Raw genomic sequence first — 21,913 nt, forward strand, 5'->3', positions numbered from 1 at the left:
CTTGGGAAATGTCAGCCCCAAACTCCTGGTCTCCACCTCCAGCCTGGCCATTTCAGACCTTGGCCTTGGGACAAGGGGTGTCTTCAGACAAGTTCTTGCGACCTAAGAAGGGCATTACTGAGACAGCGTCTACTCATCCTCATGGGGACGTTCCACTTCTGCTGTAAATGCAGGTGTTAAGGGAGGATGCTACCCTGTGATGCTGCTCTTTATTCATCCACACAGGAGGCTCAGGGGCTTCAGGACAGAATATGCCCTGGGTCCAACCACAGATGAGACAAACTCAGGAATATGAAGTGGAGGAGCCCATCAGCTCCTACAGCCCCAGCAAAAGCGGAATTGATGCCTACAAGGAGTTTCCTCGCGTTTGCACTCGTCCTGGTTTTAAGTTAAAAAAAGGCAAAAAAGAGTGATGCAGCTCCTGACATCCACCTACAAAACAAACACACTACGGCTGGGAAGACACACCAACAGGCCCACAACCAGGACTGTCACCTCTGTGGGCGTATAAACAAGAATTACTCGTCTGAGAGGCTCGAAGGCTGTGCCCTTGAGAAAAAAAAAGGCTCCTGCTTGTCCCGAGAACCATCTGTTATTCCTTTTCCCCTGCCCACACTCAGCTGAGCTTTACCTTTTCCTCCTCTGTGCCCCGTCAGAAAATTGCTGGTGGAGCTCAGAGCTTGCTGGCATGGCCTGAAGTGATGGGGAAGCTCGTTACACCAGGCCGTTAGCTCAGGACCAGGATGGCAGACGTGTCCCTGCCAAGGGCAAGGCTGGTGAGCACCAGCTCCTGCTTCTCCAGACATCGCCCAACTCACTCTGACCTGCTCTGCTTCACTCACATCAGCGTTTGCTTTTACCAGAAGAAAACATAACCTAAAAATTAGTGAGGAGGATTAAAACCGACAAATTTCTGTGCCCTGTGATGAACTGTCAAAGGAACTGCGGGAGACCTGGCAGGACGTAGGTGGTTTAATTGCTCAGAGAGTCACTACAGTAAATTGCACTGTGAGCTATGACTCTGTTTTTCAAAATGCAAATGCTGGAAAGGTTTATGAGCTGCCTTCAGAAGAGGCTTCAAAATTTTGTTTAGCAGCGTTTTAAAGATGTATGTTGGGAGGCACCTGGCTGCCAGTGTCACTGCAGCTTCCAGGCGCGGGCAGAGATGAGGGAGTGGTGTCTGGTGGGTGCTACATGAACTCCCCACTGCTAAAGGACACAGCACAAGCGTGATTCAGTCCCCATCCTGACCTAAAATTCCTAATGCAGCCTTGGCACCTGCTCGAGGGCAGCTATAAGATACCTGAAGTAAAGCAACTAAAAACTCAGCAGCCCCAAGCTACATGTTGCTCCTTCTCTTCTCCACTGCTTTGCTGGCTTTTGCTCAATTCTACTTTTTGCTCATCCTCTCCCTCTTTCTCTCTTTGCATCTCTCCTGCCCTCTGCAAACCCTCCTCCCACCCCCCCAAATCTGCTGATTTGTCAGAGCGCCTTCTCCAGGGCCCTCAGTTCTCCCATTGCCTCCAGCTGGGACTTTGTTCCTTTCACACCAGCCTTCTTGTTGTTCCTTGCGGTTCAGGTGCTCCCACGGAAGTTTTGCAGAATTTCATAAATGCAGTAAATGTCATGAAATAGAAATGAAGGAAGCAGAAAGATCATGGGTCATTAGGGGCTCTGACGTCAACAGATTTGGGGGGGTGGGAGGAGGGCTTGCATCTCTTCCTGCCCTCTGCAAAGAGAAGACAAGGACCTTTTCCACTTCTGTTGATAGAAATTAAGCTTCATTACTCAGGTGAAGGAGGGAGAATGTTTCCAAAACAAACCAAAGCAAAGCAACCAAAATCACTTTGGAAGTCTCAAGGTCAAGACCTTATCATTTCTCCTGATACGGAGAAACGATACAGCAACTTCCCAAAATATAACCCTGGGTGAAAGGAACTGTGTCCCCTCTAACCATGTAGGCAGAGAATAAACAAACAGGCCTGAGTTTCCTCTCTCCCATCTAGAGCCGTAGAGGGTTTGAGAAGTGGCCGAGCGATGCGGAGCCTGAACTGCCATGGTCAGGGTTACACCCTCCTGGCCCACACACACCTCCCATGGTCAGGGTTACACCCTCCTGGCCCACACACACCTCCCATGGTCAGGGTTACACCCTCCTGGCCCACACACACCTCCTCAGCTCTCCCAGCAGCGCTTTATTCAGGCCAGTCCCTGGGGCACCCATCCTCTCCAACGGAAGCAAATCCCTAGGATGCCATGAGAGCAGCCTTGTAAGCGGTTGGAAACCTCGTCTGAACGTGGGAGAATCAGCCCAGGCACAGAGATCCCCCAAAACCACCTCTACTATGGAATGCTGGCAAGAGGATCCCACCCTCCAGCACTGACATTCGTCCCCCAGCACCCCGTCCCCTATGCACGTCCCTGCTCTGGTGCCTCCTGCTCCTGCCACAACCCACCCACCGATGCTCACTCAACCTGCACTTGTCCAAGGGCAGCAGAGGGCCCAGGTCAGAAGGAGACTTGGAAAACCATGGAAGGCACCCAGCCAGGAGAGGAAGGTTGGATCCCTGTCGCTGGGAACAGCTTGGCATCCAAGTGCAGTGTTGGGTCATCTCTGTCTTCCAGTCCCAGAGATGCATTGCTGTCTTTGTCCTTCACAAGCCACCGGGGATGACACCATGCTGGATCGCTGCCCTGGCCTAGACCATCAGCCTTGCATACAATAAAAAGATACTTCAAAACCAGCAAGCCACATCTCCAAAGCTTGAGGCAAAGCCAGCTAACTAAAACCACAGAAACTGCAAGGAAAATCTACATTATTCAGTTTCAACCTATGCACCTGCACCAGCTTCTGAGCACATCACCCAAATGAAACCAGATCAGGGAGCGAGCTCTTCAGGGTTGAGGCGGCTCAGCCCCATGTCGTACAGACCCAGCTCCAAGTGACCCACGGAGAAGGGGCTGCAGGCTGCCCTAAGCAGAAGGGACAAGTGGCAGTGATGTGGGGCTGTGTGGCTGCTGCTCAGGAGGTAGGCAATGGGGAGCACAGACAAGCAGCTGCTGGACCCACCACCAGAACTGCAGCTCCTCGTAACAGATTTCGGGTGCCCACAGCATCACGTACACTGCAATTCAGCTGGACAAGTACCCAGGGGCAGATTTCAGCATCCCACATGAAGGCTGCAAACCCCTTCACACAGGGGTCTGATTCCCTCTCCCTTACATCAAACCCGCTTCAGTTGAAGCCTGATGACTGATGATGCTGGAGATAGACCTCATGACCGCTGCAGTGATTAGTGAGGATGGGCCTTAAGGGGAAAACAACTGCAATACAGCCACTTTCTACCAGAAACCTGCCCTGATGAGAGCTGGCTCCAGCGGGTCCCTCTGAGCAGCTCCTGGCCGCACACCACAGAAAGCCGCTGGCTGGGGTGAGCCAGCACTAACAGCATCACTGAAGATGGACACCAAGAGTGCCTTCAGTGCCATAAATCACCCCAGCAGAGCCAAACAGCACAAGGCCAACATTTAGATAAATAAAATGCTAAAGAGCCAAAAGCAGCCTCATTAAAACACACTCCTTCATGGAGCAGACTGAAGAGGTACTTGAGCCTGGCCAGAGGTGCCAAAAGCATCCTTCGCTGCCAGCGAGGAAGGGTGGACATGTCCACGTTGCCCCTGCCTGGGGTGCTGGTGAAAGCAATCCCTGTCTCAAGGCCTTTTTGTGCTATTACTTGATTTGGGAGCGCTGAGAGCACCATCTCCTTCCCCTTTCTGGAAAATCCACTGACCCTAAATAACCTGAGTCTATAAGGCTCATTTAGATACACTAATCAAGCCCTCTAAAGCCAGGAGACTGGATGCAGTATTACAGAAAAACCCTTGGCAGCACACAAAAACCCAGACAGCCCCACAGAAGAAGAAAAAAAAAACCAAACAAAAAAAACCCCAAAACCTTTTTTTACCCCCTTCTTTACACTTTTCGAAAGCTTTCAGCCTGCTGCCTTACCTACCATAATGTCTCCAGCAAAATCTTCTGCGCCATCCCCTGACCCGAGGATAACCCCCACACTAAACTAATAACTGCACGCAGCCGCGCAGCCCTTCTGCCTCTCTCGCTTTCTGTTTTGAACGCGTGCACTTGCTGCTGCGCTTCATTTCTCCTTCCCCTGCTCACAGCTGCCCGGGTTCGGGCTGTCTGACCCCAATGCGGAGGAAGAAAGGAAGGTTTGAGAGCGATGCTGGAAGCACCCCCGGGCGCTGACCCGCAGCACACGGAGCCAGACAACGCCTCACCGCAGCCAACAGCGGCTCTGACCCTCCTCTCCCAGAGCATACAGCACATCCATACGGACAAGGCATCTACCCACTGCTCCATCCAGATGGCATTCCCACGGCTGGAAGAATTAGCCCCCGAAGAGAAGACCCCAGAGACACCAGGCCTGCGGAAAGGAAGCCTGGAGCTGGTCTTGCCACAGAAAGGCGAACTGCTCCTCCTCTCTTCCTCCCACCAGCAGAAAAACAAGTACAAATGCCCAGTGCTTCTGGCTTCCTTGGAAAACAGCTCCGGAGCAAACCCCTGGAGACCAAGAGCACAGCCAGACGAGCACCTGCAGCACAGCGTGAGCAGCCCGAAGCCTCGAGATCCGTCCCCTGCCGCTTACCACGACTTCAGCCGAGAAAGCAACCTGGAGCTCCCTGCCGAGTTTCACTGCAAAGACAGCTTCGCTTGAAAACCACCGGCTCTTGTTTTGCCGTGACGCCGAGAAGGAGCGGTCCTGGGGTCAGACACCACATCCGCCAGCTGGGCCGGTTTCCTGGCGGAGGTGGCACTTGTGCCACCAGCAACCTCTAATCACGGCATCGGGCACAGGCAGCTCCTCACCTGTGGAGCTCCCCGGGCACAGGAGCTTTCTCCCAGCTTTGAGCCACTGCCCCGCACTGTCCTCGTCACCTTTCTCAGGCAGGGAAACAGCCCAGGGCACCGCACACCCTCACTGAGGAGCAAATCCCAGCTCCGCACCACCTCCACCAAGGATTAGGTCACGGGATGTTCGTTACAAGCTCGCCCAGCATTGCATTGCAAATAATTTTTATTTCTTAACGACGTGCTATTTCGGCTGAAGCACTCCCAAGCGTTTAGCCTAAATGAGGCCGATTAATAATGGTGTGGCCGAATAGCGAGCAAAAAACAATGCCAAAACATCTCTATTTGTTTCACTATTTATAAATCGTCCCTTATCTAATTTCAGAAGAGGGTGCCTGGCCCATTCCTGCTGCTTGTGAGCAGCACGTGTGCTGTTCTAGGAACTCCTTTGAACCGCAGGGGAGCCGATGGGTGAGGGCAGCGGGGCTCGTACCTCCACAAACCCGTCACGCTGGTGGCACACAGAGCCAGAGCTGGGCACTTAGCTGTTGCCCTGCCATGTCCCACACTCCTCTTGTCCCCCACCATCATCCCGCTGGCTCTGGGGACCTTGTTCCACCCCACACCTCACCTTCATCCTGGGTGTCCTGGCTTCCACCGGTGTTTCCTGAGAGGAGAGATGGGAGCAGCTGCAGACAGCACTGCCCGGAGCAGCACCCGCACTGGCCACGTCCTCCATCCCTCTCCTCCTCCTGCTTTTCTGCTGGTGAGAGAGAAAGCCCTGTGCCTCTGATGCCCAGAGCTATTCCCTACACAACGAGGATGGCCAGAGGGGACACACAAGTCAGAGCAGCCCAACACGACGGCCAAGACTTGACGGCAGAGCCTTGGACTACAGAGCCACCCTGTCCCACGGGAAGCACACGGAAGGTTGAGCTTCCCAGCACCCCAGGAGCACACACCCAGCACAGAGCAGCGTATCCCAACTTGAAACCTGCAAGTGCCCCTGACCATCCAGCTATTTATTTGTACAATAAGCTGCTTCTTGAGCCCCTTGATGCAACCCTGGGGCAGCAGGAGCCTGGGCTAGCAATCAGTGCCACCTGCGAGCCAGGGAGACCAGCTCTCCAGCCCAAGGTGGGGCGGCCAAAGCAGCACGGCCACCACTCCAGTGGCTTTGCCAGAGACAGGGGATGCCCTCCCAACCCCTGCTTTACACACCCTGACCTTTGAAAAAAGTTGATTCTTCAAATTTCTTTCTGCCAGCAGTGAGCGTGACCTATTTTAGCAATAACAGGAAAAGCTCTCTGGTGCCTGGATACCCCTTGGCACTGGCAGCACAGCAGTTGCTCATCAGACCGAGAAATGCACTTTTTAGCCTTTGCCTGGAGAAAATAATTTTTCCCAAAGCCGATTCAGATAAGAGAAAGAGTGAAAGGTTTGGGAGGAACCAGGGTGGTAGCAGAGGTGTTGCTCCATGAGCTCCAGACACAGCACAGGCTGGGAGGGGACCAGCGTGACATACAGCCCATTGCCCTCAGCCGCCCCAGCAAAGAGGAGCCCTCCTCTGCTACTGGAAATCTCCAGTGAAGTGCAAAGGAGGTGGTTATTGATCAAAACAAGTTGTCCACAAGTACATTGCTGTCTGCCTCACTTCCTCCCTAAAGCCCTGGGAGGAGCTCACTGCAGATTTAAAAAAATTAACAACAAAAAAACCCAAACAACAACTCCTCCACAATCAGCTCTACTGTTGAAGATAAGGTCAGTAATAAAAACCTGGCTGAATACATGCATTTTTATCTTGCCTATGGGGATGCAACGTGTGCTGAGAAGACAAATGCCCTTATTGTTCCAACACAGTCTCGTTGCCATCCATCTCTCAAACACTGATGACTTGGCCTTTTGTTTTAGGAGGTGACCACACTGCGCGTGGCCCCTTCTTGGAAGGCATTGATTTCTGCTGCCATCCCTGCACTGAGGCCACGTCTGCTGCCAGCACCATTAGTGTCTGTACCAGCTGCACAGTAACGCATCCTTCCCAACACCCTCTCCCCCGCTTCTCCTGCAAACTGGAGCTGTCAGCGGGGTTTAGCTGTCCCATCTGAATATGCCATTCACAGAGAAGAAGTCACATCTCGGTGGGGACAGCTCTCAGCTGCTGTGGCTTCCCAGTCATCTGACCAGTTCTGGGTGCTGGAGCCAGCCGCCAGCGCTCTCCCCGGCAGCCCAAGGTGCCCAACGAGCAGCCGCACACCCATTACAGTGATGCTTTTGAGCCTCTCTCCATCACAAGACTTTTGTCCCAGTCGCATCCAGGCGCCTTTGAGCCGGGAATGACCCGTCTTGCCCTTCCCCCATTCCCCACTCCTGGTGCTCTGCTTCCTGAAGCCACTTGTGGTCACGAACACCCATGTGGGATGAGCAACTCTCTTCTCACACAACCAACCCCAAAACTTCCACCTTAAAGGTACCAGGTCATTCTGATCATAATTGCATCTCTTCTGCAGCAGAGTCCCCCACCACCTCCCACCACACGTTCCCACACAACACCCAGGACCTATCTGCAGGTCCATGTAGGACCCTTTGTTCTTCCCATGTCCCCCATTCAGCTCTTCTACACTCCTTATGCCTCCACTCAAACCCTTCAGGTGGAAGAACTTGACTTGCTCAGTATTTTGAATAAATGCGATGATAGTGACAACCAGCAAAAGCCCCCAGTCTTGCAGAAGGTGTCTCCATGGGCTGGTGGGGCAGCATGGGCAGAGTCAGGCTAGCACTGCAGGCAAACACTTTAGTGTCCCCAGAAGTTGCTTTAGTGGGTCTCTACCATTGCCAAACCACATACGCGGAAGAAATTTTTTCTTCCCCTGTGGATTTACAATCTCAAGATCAACCAAGAGCAAAGCATCACCCTCTGCATCAAATCACATCCAAAAAGCAGATTAGGGAGCAACCACAGAAGTTTACAGTAGCTTGAAGAAAAAGAACTGTTTTGGATAAAGGCTGTATCCTAGGGAAAATGAGCTTTAAATACAAACTGCTGTAAGCCAACTCCTTCCTGGCAATGGGAGAGAGACCCCAGGGCAGGGAATTAGGTGTCCTGTTCCTTCACCTCCATGCTCTCCCAGTCCCATAGAAGAAAGCCAATTTTCCCAAATCCACTGCTGAGCTGCTCGGAGCTCACGCAATCAATCCTTCACTGGAAACCTCAAGGTACTTCAAGAGAGATCACACCGAGCTCTTGCGACAGACCTGATCAGAGTCAGTATTTCCAGGGTATGTTTTTGATTTCCAAGTCATTCCTTAAAACATTAGCTGGAGCCCAGCAGGCAGAATTCAGGATGCGAATCTCTGGCACGAACCGCCCCCCGCTCAGCTGCGCAGCTGGTAGCAGCAGGCTTTTCTTTGCGCTCGGAGGTAGTTGGAGAAGGCTCTTTGCAGCCTGGGGGATTTTAGCGTTTGGCACCATAAACTCTTCCGTTCTGCAAGTTCCTGGAGCTCTGACACAGGCTGGCATTTTGCTTCCAGCAGATAAAAGTGTGAATAACTACTCCAAGGAAAACCAACACAGCGGCAAAGGCGCCTTGTGCCTGTAATGCAAAATACACTGCCTCTCTGCAGGCTTACCTGGTGTCACCCTGCCATGCTGACCGTGTCACTGCGGAGAGGATCTAGCTCCTGCCATCTCAGCAGCTTGCATCTCCTTACAGCACCTTCCACGGCAAGACACTGGGGTTTAACTTGCCCTGCTGGGAGGAGGAGTCTGGGCAGGGAAAGGCACTTGATTCCCCCCAGGCCACCGTTTGGCCAGGACACCAAATCAACATACAAGTTTGCACCAAACCCTTGTCTCTGGTTTAGGCAGATGAGGAAGTTCTTTACCATGGGCCAAAAAAACCAAGTGATCAGGCTGGGCCACTCCTATGGAAGTGCTGGTTGGCAAACGGGGAGTTTAATGAAGGAACTACAGAGTTGCTCCTGGACAGGAGAGGTGGCACAGGAGGGGTCATGAAGGTCTCAGAGCTGAAGCAGAGGGGTTAAGCTCATTTTGCCATCTCAGCTGAGCAGTGTGCAAGGAACTGGGCCAAAGAGCACAACGGAGGCGTGCCAGGCACCTCTTATTTTGCTGGAAGGGGATGGTGCTCCCCAATGGGGACTCAGGTCACAACGGAGCACCAATGTCACATCCATGTGCACACACCCCAATCCTACCAATCCCCCAACCTGTTTAGTATCTCTAGTAGGTAAAAAACTAAAAGCACCCCAAAAGCAGAAGCTGTTTTGGTACAGAGGCCACCATGCAAGGACACCTTGTGTGCCCTGACCCCCAGCATCTCCTGCAGCGGGTACCATCCTCCTGGCAGCCCCATCCTGCATCCCGAGCGCATCACTCCCACAGCGCTGAAAGGTCAGGGCCCTGGCAGGAGAAGGATGACTGGTAAGGAGGGCACAGCAAGAAACTGGATCCATGGGGGAGGACAAGAGGGGAACCCTTCTGTCCCGCGGGAATATTGATCACAAAGGTGCTTTAAAAGGAAAGAGGGACATGCACTACGCAGGGAAATTGATCTGTTTACAGAAAGTATCTGCAGGTTTCCTGAAAATGAATGTCCTTCATGCGAAAGTTTCCTTTGAGAGAGCATGAACTTCGGACACATTAGAAGGTTAAGTCTGTTAAGTAATGTGTTTTTTCACCTTTAGCTAAAGGTCACAGAGCATTCAAACAATTCCTCTGTTCCCAAACTGAACATGACAGAAGTCAACTAAGTACCCCAACATTACAGCTAATTAATATGGAAACCAAAAACATTTCCCCTGCACTTTGGCCAAGAACCACAGTTTGGCAGTCCTCTTAAGAAAAACCTGGTGATTCTTGGTAATTTTAGTTTTACCTAAAGGAAGTCAAACAAACCAGAGCCTTTTCACCAAGCTTCCTTCTTCCCTTTAAAAGCATGCGCACTTGTCAAAGTTTTTTTACAAGTAATTTTTTACTAAGATGGAATTAAATCTAGGGTCATTATAAAATACTGCACCATTTTCACATCCTGCTTCCCTGGCAGCTGCTGGGACCAGGCACCTCTCAGTGAGGAGGAAGAGGAAGACACCCTGATATGAATGGGGACCCACCTACCCTGTGGAAGAGCCTGTTTGCTGCCATCGGAGCTCAGTTTGGATCAGACCCATAGGTTCACAGCCCTGCCCACAGCTGGCACCTAAGAGTGAAACCAGAACAAACATCCTCACTCGACTGGTCCTGGATCTCCTCCGCCAGCTCCAAACTCAGCAATAACTCCTGGAACACGCTGCTGGGAGATAGTGCCCATATGTACAAAGCATATTTCTGTTTGTTCACTTGAAACAAGTGTTTTTGCCCATTTTGTAGGATACTCCTTCGGGTTTAGTATGATGGGAGAAGAAAAATGCCCAAGCCCGCTTCGACTGCCTTCTGCCCCTTCACAACATCCCCCTCTCACTTGCCTCATCTGTGAAATTGAACAGCTGCAATCCTTTAAATCACTTTTCATAAAGTGTCTCCAAGCCTAAAATAATGTCACGGCTCATTTCTGAGCTCAGTATTCCTGCCGCGCCGCATTTCTCTGGGTGCGACCGTCACAGTTGGACTGTGATTATTTATTTATACTATAACAGCATTTGCAGCCCTGCTGTGCTCAGCCCTGTGCACGCAACCAGGAGGTGACCCAGGGCGTTTCCACCACCAGGATAAGGATCCCCGGCCTGACAAATCCCCAGTTCTCAGGAAAGGATGTCGTGGAACGCAGTAAACCAGAACCAAAACCTAATTAGATGCAAAACATGCCAGTGTCAGGTTGGTTTTGGCCTCTCTTGCTTTCTTCCAAACAAGCTCTCACTGTGCAAACACACCCCGTGACAAAACTGACCCGGCCAAGACATGCAAGCAAATACCGCTGACTTAATATTAAACAGTGCAGCAACTTCAAAGCAACTGGGCTCTCCTCTCCCAAGCAATCCCACCAGAGATCAGCTCCAGCCCCAGAGCCATGGCCAGGGTCCAGCTCACGGCGCCGCCGAGCAGGAGACACGTGTTTGCAAACAGCTGAGAGTGGCTGGGGCAGATCATGCCGGGACACGCTTGAAGGAACGCTCTGCCTGCCCTCCCGAGGAGAGGAAAGGTGCCTTCGGTTTGCCTGGGGCTGGCACCCTTCTGCCAAGAGCAGCCGCTCAGCTTTCCATCCAAAAAAACCTCAGCTCGGACCTTTCCTGCACCCAGACACCTAAAAGGTATCGTATAACTTCAGAAGATTACACGCGGCTGTAAAAATAGCTTCTAGAAGCAAACGCCAGCAACTTCTTCCAACATTAATAGGATAGAATAAAAACAGTATTCACTCCAGCCAGAGAGCAGGGCAGGTCAGAGAAACCCAGAGCTCCATCCGACTTGCAAACAACTGCCCCAGTGTCACAGCAGCAGAATGAACCAAATAAGGGGAAGCAGCCAGGGTTCACAGGAGACAAGGACTCAACACCCCAAGGTTAGGAGCCTTTCGCACTCTCCTAAAATCCGCCTCAACATTGAGTATCAAGGTTTCTTTGGTTTGTTTTTAAAACACAGTTTTGCAGTAAGTGCAGATCTTGCTCACCTGGTCACATCCTCCTCCTGTTTCTGATAAAAAGAGAACTGGGGTTTTCTTTTTGAGATAAATGCTCTCTTTCTGTCCCACCCCCTAAAACACACACGCTCGCACCGATGGAATCAAAACTCCCATAAATCGAACCAGGTCAGCATGTCTCATACCCTGGATGAAAAGCTTCTTTGTGCAGAAGCACGCAGGCCCCGAGCGATCTAGATGAGCCAGCTAACGCAGCCAAAAGCTCGTCCTGCGCCATCCTTAACGACTCTGTTTCAAAGCCTTTCCAAACGCCAGCTCCGCTCCCCGCACCGCTCTGTCGAAACCCAGCAAAGACGGTAGACGAGGGAATTTCACCCCGTCGCTGACACTTTGTGGATTTCCAGGCTTTGAAGTCAAACCCTAAAAATCATCACAGCAGGAATTTTACCATTCAGTAGCCGTCACTGTCAGAAACGTAACCCCGAGAGAAGGTCTCCTCGCTAACTCGTGTTACAAGCACCTTCCTGGCTGTGGCCACCTCGCTGTGACCCACCAAGAAGCAGCTCCAAAGAGCAGCCTTACAAGTGTGTGCCACACTCCAGCACCTAATAAGATTCATTTAAGCAGCTTGAGCTGACTAAAGCTGTTCCACTAGGGAGAGTTTTTCCCGTTAAGGGCTTAAACCTAAAACATTCAACCATCCAGGATGAGCAAGCACAGAGGTGACACGGCACAGAAGGGAAAGGCCAGATCCAGGTGAATTAACCCGTGCAAGCTCCGGTACGTTCAACAAAACACAGCCGACAAAAAAACCATCACCAGCTTATGCCTTGATCCAAGAAGAGCCAAGACTATGGTCAAATGTGAGGGAGGAAAAAGTGGGGAAGAATAAAATGGAAGAAAACCAGCAGCTCTGTTTTCTTCTCTCTCCCCAGGGGTGTCACTGACAGCCAGGAACGCCATGGAGAGAGGGGCAAGTCTGCTGACTGAGGGGCAGGCAGTGGGTTCACGGCCTAACAGTCTGCCTGGAGATCAGGAGAGCTCCCTGTGGGTGTCAGGACCAAAAACCAGGCTCACTGGGAAGCAGTAAGCCCAGGAGCAGGAGAGGATGCCTATCTCTTCACGATTCAACATCAAGAAAATGCCAAGCTGGAAAGGGCTGGAGGCCACACGTTCCTGCTCTACTCAGATTGTCAACCACCCTTCCCCTCTCCCCCCCAAGGTGGTTGGTGCATCCAACCAAGAGTGCTCTCACGGAGAAGACAAATTTAACTCCTGCGCCCGTAAGCAAGCAGAAAGTCCATGACACTGCCATGGCAAGCGCTGGGAAGAGGCTGGAAAGGGAAAGAAAAGCTGAAAGCACCATATGGAGAAACAAAAGAGGATCCCACGAGAGAGGAACAATGAAATCCTGTACCACAGGCATGGGAACAGTCTGATTTCCCTGTAACAGCCACATCAGAGACCAGCACAGCTGAACCACTGCCCTGGCAAAGGGAACACCACGTAGCTCCTACCCTGCCAGTGGGTAGGGAAGGAAAGCCTCTGGCCTTACCGCATGTGGTCGAGCAATCTGGACCGGATAGGACATGGCGTGTGGAGGGTATCGCGGCTCGGCGGCACGCCAGCTCTGTGTCACGGGCTGCGTAGACCCAGACATGTCGAAAGAGCAAGCACGGCAGTCGCTGCTTCCAAATCACCGAGAAAGGATTAGGAGAGCCAAGAGCTCCTCTTCATCGTGTGTGTGCTCTCCACGTCAGGCAACAACTGAAAGCAAACAGAAAGCAGCAGGTTAAAATTCAGTCTGCCACAGTCCCACGAGGCAACGAAACATCAAGCCTTGGGCAATCACCAAAACCTGACTGCCCTCACAAGTCTCCAGTGGCCCCACTTTCCACTTGGCAAACACCACTGCCAACTTTTTGCTGTGGATTACTCCTACCACAAGGAAGTCCAAATATTAACCCGAGATTAACCCAAATCCATCCCCCCCGACCGCCCTAGAAAGCCTTCCCCCAGCAGGACCAGGCCTGCAAACCGCCGGCAATTTATTTGAGCCCTGTGGATCCACATCTCCAAGTCTCCTGGAGATGAGCATTGTTTTGAGGGGTGACAGTTCTCAAAAACACAAGCTGGAGTTCTGGCACTTCAACACGAGGTCTGAAGGCACCGGGTCCCTCCTCAGCCCATCTCCTTCCCCATCCATCCTTTCACACATCCACACACAGTTCTTTGAGTGCCCTCCTTTCCAAGCCAAGGCCATTTTTGCAGCCACCTGAGGTAAGCCCTGATCGATGCCAGGAGGGACCCCAGGCACCAGCCTCCCCAGTAGCCCTCTCCATCCACAGGGCTACACTAAAATGCAAGATTAAAGCGCATCACTCGCCTCCAGGTGCTACGTAAATATTAGATCAGCCTTTCTGATCAGGACCAAGAGCCAGAGAAGACACCATGGCCCTGAGGGCATTTTCACAAACACCCCTGCCACCCACACCTTCGATGCTTCACCACGTGTTGCAATGCCTTTCGCAGCTGTAACAACGTCAGGAAAACCAACAAAGTGGGAGATTTACAAGTTGCTGACTTTTACAGATCCTTCGCGTAGTTTGTTTGGAGAGGATTCTAAGCCATGTCTGCATTTCAATGAAAAAGTAACAAATGTCTAAATGCCGCCCTTCGTCACTGCCAGTTTAAGATGCATTAACCATTATTCTCATATTAATGGTTAATAAATTCCCACCGCTGCCTGAGCTCAGAGGATGCTTCCAGGACCAGACCTGGGCATGAGAGCTGCATCTTCCCAGCTCCTCCTCCCCAGGATCCCTTCTTCATCCCACGCAATGCTGAGGACACTCGCACAGCTCCTCCCCAGCAGAGGTACACACACGTATAGATTTGTGCAAGGTTTTTGGCAGTATCAGAATCACAGAATACCGTGTTGGAAGGGACCTCAAGGATCATCTGGTCCAAGCTTTCTTGGCAAAAGCACGGTCTAGACAAGATGGCCCAGCACCCTGTCCAGCTGAACCTTAAAAGTGTCCCAAATCTTTCATGAGCACACGGGGAGCAGCAGAGAGAGCTTCCAGTGCCATGAGCTCCCCCGGCAGCCTCTCCCCACGCTCTCCTGGTCTCTGCTGCTCAGGGAGCACAGCCAGCCCCAGCCAACGCAATTTTAACCAAAACAGTAGTTGGCGTGTGCGACAACCAAAAAGGGGAGTTGAGGGGTGGGAGGGAAAAAGAGGAAGTTTCTCATTTTCTTTTTTTCTGTTTTTTTTCCCCCCCTTCTGTCAGACCACAGATCAGCCCGTGCTGACAAACCACTTGCTATCTGCTGCAGGCAGACACAGGGCTGCCGCGCTGGTTTGCCGGCCCCGCACTGCTCACCAGCCAGAAATAAAATCAAACCAAGGCAACGGTCTCCAGCAGGCTGAGCACGAGCAGGGCAACAACGGCAGGAGGAAAGCAGCCTAAGGAGACCCCCTTAACAAAGGGTTCAAGTTTAAAAAATAATAATAATAATAATAGTTTTCAGGAAATTCTCATTAAGGCCTAAGGATGACAGGCATGTAGAGACACCTCTGTGGTCAGGTCAGCCGAGCCTCTTCAGCAAGAGGTATTTCGCCAAAGTTACATATGGGAAAGCACACAGCAAGGTTTGGCTCTCAGGGCAGGGAGAGGAGAGACAACCAGGACACCTCCCCGCTCTCAGCTCACTCCCTGCAGCAGAGCTGGGATTCCCCCCAGCCCTGTACCCACACATCCCCGCCGAGTCCCACGGCACCTTACCAGCAACCTCAGTCCCGGGAAGTACCGGTGGCCCGGGAACAGACCAACCCTCATCCCGGACGGGGCCAGTCCCCCCACGTAGGAGCTCAGCTTGCTCGCCACAATCCACCCCCGGGGCAGGAAAGCCCCTGCGCACGCGGGGGAATTCAGAGGCACCCAGAAGGCAGCTGGCGGGTATTTACACTTCCAGTATGACTACTCCACTTCCCCTCGCACTTCCGACGGGATGCCGATTTTCATCGCCGATTCCCACTCAAAGCTGGGGGCTGTGCCGGGAGCTCCACTCCCCTCCGGGGACACACCACCACCCTCCAGCTCCTCTGCAGCCCACGTGAGATTCCTTCTGTAGGGGCAAACTGTGCCCCAGCCTTCCCCACGGCTGCCAAGGTGGCGAGTACGATGATCTCAAGGGCTCCAAAAGCTCCCTGGGATCTGCAGAAGTTTAAGGTACTTTCTTAATAAGGGATTCAAACTTGGACATCTTGGTTTGCAGTCACCTAAGAGTTAATTAGCACATGTGAATATATATACACACACACACATATGTATACACACACTCCAAGTTGGGAGGGCCCAGAGCCCTTGGCAGCTTCCAGCAAGCCAACTGCTTCCCTGGAAGCTCAGCAGGTGGACCAGGCCATGGCATGGCAGCTGTCTACAGTAACAGAAATGGGGTGATTTTTCTTTTCTTTTTCTTTTTTTAAACTCTTCAGATGAGAAGTTCAGCTTTAAAACAGCACAAAGTGCAAAGCCACACAGTGTCAAGCTCTAAAACAGTTTAAAAGCTTTTTGCTTCTGTCTGTGCAACCCACAAAAAGGAGGGGAAAGAAAAAAAAAAAAAAAGAAGAATTAACTCTCTACAGGAGGGATATACACACACAGACTTAGAGTACAGGGGCCAACAAAACCGTCCTGCACCAAGGCACACTGCCACGGGCCGTGCCACGCTGGTGGCGTGCGCTAACCACATGCAAGCAGGACCACAATAGGTTTTTTCCTTCCCAAGGGCAGCAAATAGCACCCCTGCCTCAACAAGAAGCCCTGGAAAGCCAAGAGCAAAAATCACGTGCTTGCAAGCAGGTGAAGCGCTGCCCGTGCGCTTCCACATGGGCAAACCAGTGAGCAGCAGGTCGCCAGCAAGATCTCAGCACAAGTCCAAGGCCCTGGATGCTCTCCGCCACAGCTGGACTGTGGGCTGGAGCCAAATGAGGTCACCAAAGCACTGGGCAGCTCCACAGATGCCATTGTCTTAAATCCCATTTTTTACATCTCATGTGTGAAGAAAGGGGCTGCTGCAGCGTACCTAGCCCAGCATCACTCCAAGGAGAGCGAGGGTCCACGTCCAGCCCGCAGCGGGGCTGTGGGTGCTCCCACTGGGGATTAAACTGGGAGTATAACGTCTCGCTAGGGATGTACTGGTGCTGGCTCATACCTGGGTGCAGCTGGGACACTGCTGGGCCAGCTACCCCAGCAAAAGACACTCAGGTGCCTCCTCATCAGCAACCCTTAATTTATTATCATTAAGAGAGGAACACAAACAATAGGAGCAGATTAATGGAAATAAAAGAGAAATAGCGCAGCCAGGCTCTTTAAATCTTTAAGATCGAACTGCTTGTTTCCTACTTTTCTCAACTGATTTTGATGAGGAACAGACATTGTCTCACAGGAAAAGTATTTCCCCCCCGGTTGGAGTCGCCATCAGAGACAGTTTTATCCACAGACCTGTGTTAGCCATTACAGCCCTAGGTATGAGAAGATTTACAGCCTCTGATTAGGAACAGGAGAAAGCCAGAGGTTCCTGGCAAGCCCAGCACCAGGGCTACAACACCAACCTGCGGAGGAGGCGAGAGCCCACAAAGGCTCCTGCACCCATTTGTTCCCACCTGTTTGGGAGACTCCCAGGATCCTGCCCCACTGCTAAAGCCCTCAAAAACTCCACCCTCCTCCTCCCTGCCAACTCGATACAGCAAACCACCACCACCACCCTGCTCCTCCATTTCTCCTCTCCATGTGCCATATACTATCTCAAATCATTTCCCCATCACCTGTTCTCCCTAATTTACACCACGAATGCACTCTACAAGCCCCTGCAAGCTGCTGCATGCTCTCCTGCGCGCACATGCCTGCCGGCTCCCAGCTGCATACACAGCTTGGGGACAACCCCTGCTAACGGCGTGTACAGCACTGGGCCAACCAGACTCATATCCAGACCAAGAGACGGGCACAGGTGAGTTCCCGACACCCCACAGTGATCTACAGGTTCACTGTCAACACCACTTCGACACAGGGCTGTACACTTCATAGAAGCGTAGAATTCTATTTGGGTTTTGGTTTGGGTTGGAAGAGACCTTAAAGACCATGTAGTTTCAACCCCCTTGCCGTGGGCAGGGACACCTCCCACTAGACCAGGTTGCTCAAAGCCCCGTCTAACCTGGCCTTGAACACCTCCAGGGATGGGGCATCCACTTCTGTGCTGATCCTTCAGCACAGCTCCTTAGCATTGATATAACCAGGACCATGCAAAAACCCTACAGGTCTAAAAAAAAAAAAATAGGCTTTGCAATTAAATTGATTTGCAAAAAAATGTAATTGACATCATTCAACACACTTGTTGCTGTTCAAAGTTAGAGACAGCCCTCCTGATCAGCTCCGTACTCCCCAGGGAGAGCAGGATTCCCAGGTGAGGTCCCTGACATGCCGCTGACTCAATATAAATGTGGGCGAGTTGCATAATTACCCCATGCCTTTCTTCATCTGTCTGAAAGGTGAGAACAAGAAGACACTCCCAGCTCATAGAAAATACTGGTTTATCTATCCTCATAAAAGTTTTAAAGATCCCAATGAAAACACACTGCTCAAGTTTAAAATAAACTTTTTTTTTTTTAAGCAAGGACATACTGGAATAAGATTAACAGAATACTTTGTTTCTTAAGTCCAGAGTAATGTTACTCAACTTGTGGTCTGCAGACCATGGATGGTCTACAGAAGACGTTAGGAGGTAGCCCACAAAATGACTGCAAAAGACCTTATTAAAAGGCAACGACTAGTGCCACCATACTATGCAGAGAAGTCAAAATGCTGCTAGCACTCACCAGGGCATATTTAATTGAAAAGTATTGACAAAGGTAATGCTTAATTACATTAAATAATGTAAGTTTTTGGAAAAAACAACCAAGCCATCTTTACCCAAATGCTAAATACATGACAATTTTCCTCCTCAAACAAGAAAAAAAGGTATATATCCTCCAGTCAACTCATGTATTTTGAAATAAAAGTTAAGGACAACATTGTTTATAATGCCTAATTAATACCAAGCTGTAACATTCACCTCCAAGAGACCAACCAACCCATCATGCTTAAAAGAGCCCAGCGCAGCCCCACGTGCAGCACAGCAGAAAAGCACATCGCCTGTCGGCAGCCGTCCCACGGCCGGTAACAGCACTGACACACCACACAGCTCCAGATCAAAACCAGACCTGAAGAGCAGTTAAGAGATTTACCCACCCTTGCTTTAAAGGACTAGTGGAAGCAAAAATAATTAAGACATGATGAAAATGGGTAGAGAGAGACGTTCCTAAGAAACGCACCACAATGTAATGGTAATGGATTTGTCTAATCAAGATGTGCATGAAATTTTCTTGGAAGACAGTTGACATTATACACAAATATTTGTATGTACTGTATCTATTAAGTCCTTTCAATAGGAAAGCAGGCCGTCTGCCATAAATTTAGGGCTCTATTCAGAATAACAAAGACAGCGATGTCAGTGTCTGCAGCCTGGGAATCCACAGTAGCGTTCAATCACAGCAGGGTACAGAGGTTTTAAATTAAAATAGCGGCCCAGGGTCAACAGGAAAGATCAGCCACATCCTGAGCTCCATGGCACAGAGGAGAGGTTATTTCAATACCAGGGGTCAAGGCTTTTACCTGTGTGTGTGATCTTAAAGCATTTTTCTGCTTTGGAAGACTATAAAAGCACAGCTGGGCTTGCAGCACCCTGCACATTGCGGCCAGACCCCTGTGGTTCCTCATGTGCACCCCAAAGAGCGGTACCCGAAGCAGCTCTTGCCCCGTTCCCCAGCTCGCTCTGAGGTCTGCCCATTGACAGCAGCTCTCCTCCCTCTCCTCTTTTGGCCAGGTGACTTTCAAACTAGATAATTCCCTCCGCCTGGCTGACAGCGCAGATGCACAAGCAATTACAGCAGCAGAGCTAGGGGAAGAAGGGGCCTTGCAGCACAAAAACAGAGCAGCCCAGGGCAGGATGTTACCCTTGTAAGAAGGTACAACCCATCCCTAAGGCCACAGAGGGGATGGCAGAAGCTCAGGAGCTGATGTCTCTCATCCTGGTTTGCTGCCTCCTTGCTGGAAACCTCTAGGCTGCATCAGCTCTCCCACCACAGCACAGCTCCACGCAGAACCGGTCCTGATCCCCGATGAAAGGGGACTTCTCTGCCCTGATCCTACCGCTGCCTAGAGCAGCAAAGCAGGATTTGCGACCAGCGTTTCTCCTTTTTCAATCTTTCCAAGCTATTCTGGGCACGGGCCCCATGTTTAGCTCTGCCCCGAGATAACCTTTGCCAGCATTTGTGTGCAGATCTTGGCATCGCAGCTGCGTGGAGCAAGGTCAGAGGGCTGGATTTTGCCAGCCCCGCTCCCGGTTGTGTTTTGAAAGGCGGATTTGCCCAACGGGCTGCTCTCGGCAGCGACACGACGCTGGCCTGATGCTTCTGGCAGAGGAAAGGGGACGCTAATTGTGCGCTGCGACTCCTGCTGCTCACAGCCCTCGGTCAGACCCCGACCCCTCAGGAGCATAATCTGTTTGCTTGGGAGCAGATGAGACATCCCCACCACCATCCCCACCGCGGACACCCCTTGTCAGAGGACCACTTCCAACAGATCTCACACAGCTTAAGGACCTCCTAGCCCTCAGCAAAGAGTCTGCAAGTGACCTTCTGACAGCTCCCAGAGGGACACGTATGTGCTTAAGCAAACAAGACTGACCCATTTCTCTTTGCAGGAGCTCCTGGCTGTCTCTCCCCAGCTGCAGGGACACAGCCTCGTTAAAATGCACAAGCCACACACCAAGTGCCAGCCGGGCCACGGCTCCAGCATCAGGTCAGCACCAGCGTGGCTGGTCTGAGCCTTTGCTTTTCAAATCCTGCCACAACATGCCTCTTTCCCTTTCGTTTCCCTACTCCTGTTGTTGGATATTCCCCTCCTAATCAATTAAAAAAATCCCTTAAGCATCTCCTGGCTTTGGAAGTTGAGACTGCAAAGGCACGTGGACCATCTGGAGGGTGAGCTCATCAGCAGGGATGCGATGGCAGAGCAAGGGCATCGCTGCTCCCGTGCCAAGGCATCCCATGTCCCTGCAAACCCACTCCGGCAGGAAGCGGGGAGAGCCCAGAGAGAGCCCGGCATGCATGGCCACACATAGCTACTGCCCAGCAGCTGCAGGCTAAATGCCTAAAGGGGAATAAATGCCCAGAAGGGAAACTTCAAGTAATTAAAGACACTGAACAGAATTAAAGAACAGGAAAAAAAAAAAAAAACCAACCCACACAAAAAAAAAAGAGGAGGTAAGATTTGGACCCATGCATAGGCCATTCATGGAACAAAGGAGTTATTTTAAGTCTAGGCTGGAAACAGAAAACAAATTAGACCATGCGAGGCCTTTATTGAAGATGATCTGCAAAGACAAATGGAAATGCCTGGAGAGGAAATTAAAAAGACCGAACATGAAACCACCCGGTGAGGGGGAAAAGGGGAAAAGGACAGAAAAAGTGCTGAAAATGCCCCATTTTCTGATGGAAGCCCAGCCCAAAGCTCCAGATATAGAAATACATGAGTTGAAACTAAAACACACATCTGCTGGGTCAAGATGGACTGTGCAAAGGCACAAACCTCCTCCTGTTCTACTCAAGCCCCTGTCTGGCAGCCTGAAATGCTGCACTGCTCGCCACGTACTGCCACGTCCACCCGGGATCCAGGGCAATGTGAACCGTGGGGCAAGTGCTGCCAGCCTGTGCCAGGGCAAAGCTCTTTCTCTCCCTGCTCCCAGACCCCCTCCCTGCACACACTATAAAAGACATCTTTTCCACTTCAGCTGCCCCCCTCTTACATTAAACATGGGCTTAAATATTTTAACTGTTACGCAGTACTAATCTCAGTTTAATAAACACACACAAGCAACTTTAAACCAAGAAAAAAAAAAATATATCTGCAATTCCTTGCCAATGTGCACGAATGACAGAGTAACCGTAAGCCTGTTTTAGCCACGCTCCCAAGTACATTAAACATCACATTAACAACCATCGCTGTAAGAACACATCATGCCTACACCCATTGGCAGGTCCCAGGAGCTAACCTAAACCCCCGACTACCCAGGTAAACAAGGCTTTTAAAATGCAAGGGAGATTACAAAGCACCTGCAGGATTTATTTATATATTTTGCACAGAACATGCTGCTCATTTGATTTTCAAACCCTTCAGTACGTATTGCTGCAGAGACAGGTCCTCTGATGTCTCGGGCACGTTCATGAAAGCTAGGGGAATCATCTCCTCGAGATGCTTTTGTTGAACAAATTACTCAGCTCAGGAGTGACATTTTCGATTATTTACATCCTGAATAAAGAAGGGAAATTCATTTTCTGGAGTTCCTAAGATACGT

General features: G+C 51.1%; 1 protein-coding gene across 1 annotated transcript in view; it reads right to left on the minus strand.

The window, feature by feature from the left end:
* NCOR2 (nuclear receptor corepressor 2) overlaps nt 1-13,224 on the minus strand; it is a 177,456-nt gene extending 164,232 nt beyond the window's left edge. The window contains exon 1 of the mRNA XM_074159904.1: nt 13,013-13,224. Coding sequence (XP_074016005.1) covers nt 13,013-13,117 — 105 coding nt within the window. The 5' untranslated portion in view covers nt 13,118-13,224. The remainder of the gene's footprint in view (nt 1-13,012) is intronic.
* Between the last annotated feature and the right edge of the window lie 8,689 nt (nt 13,225-21,913).

Source organism: Numenius arquata, chromosome 16, assembly GCF_964106895.1.
Source record: "Numenius arquata chromosome 16, bNumArq3.hap1.1, whole genome shotgun sequence".
NCBI lineage: Eukaryota > Metazoa > Chordata > Aves > Charadriiformes > Scolopacidae > Numenius > Numenius arquata.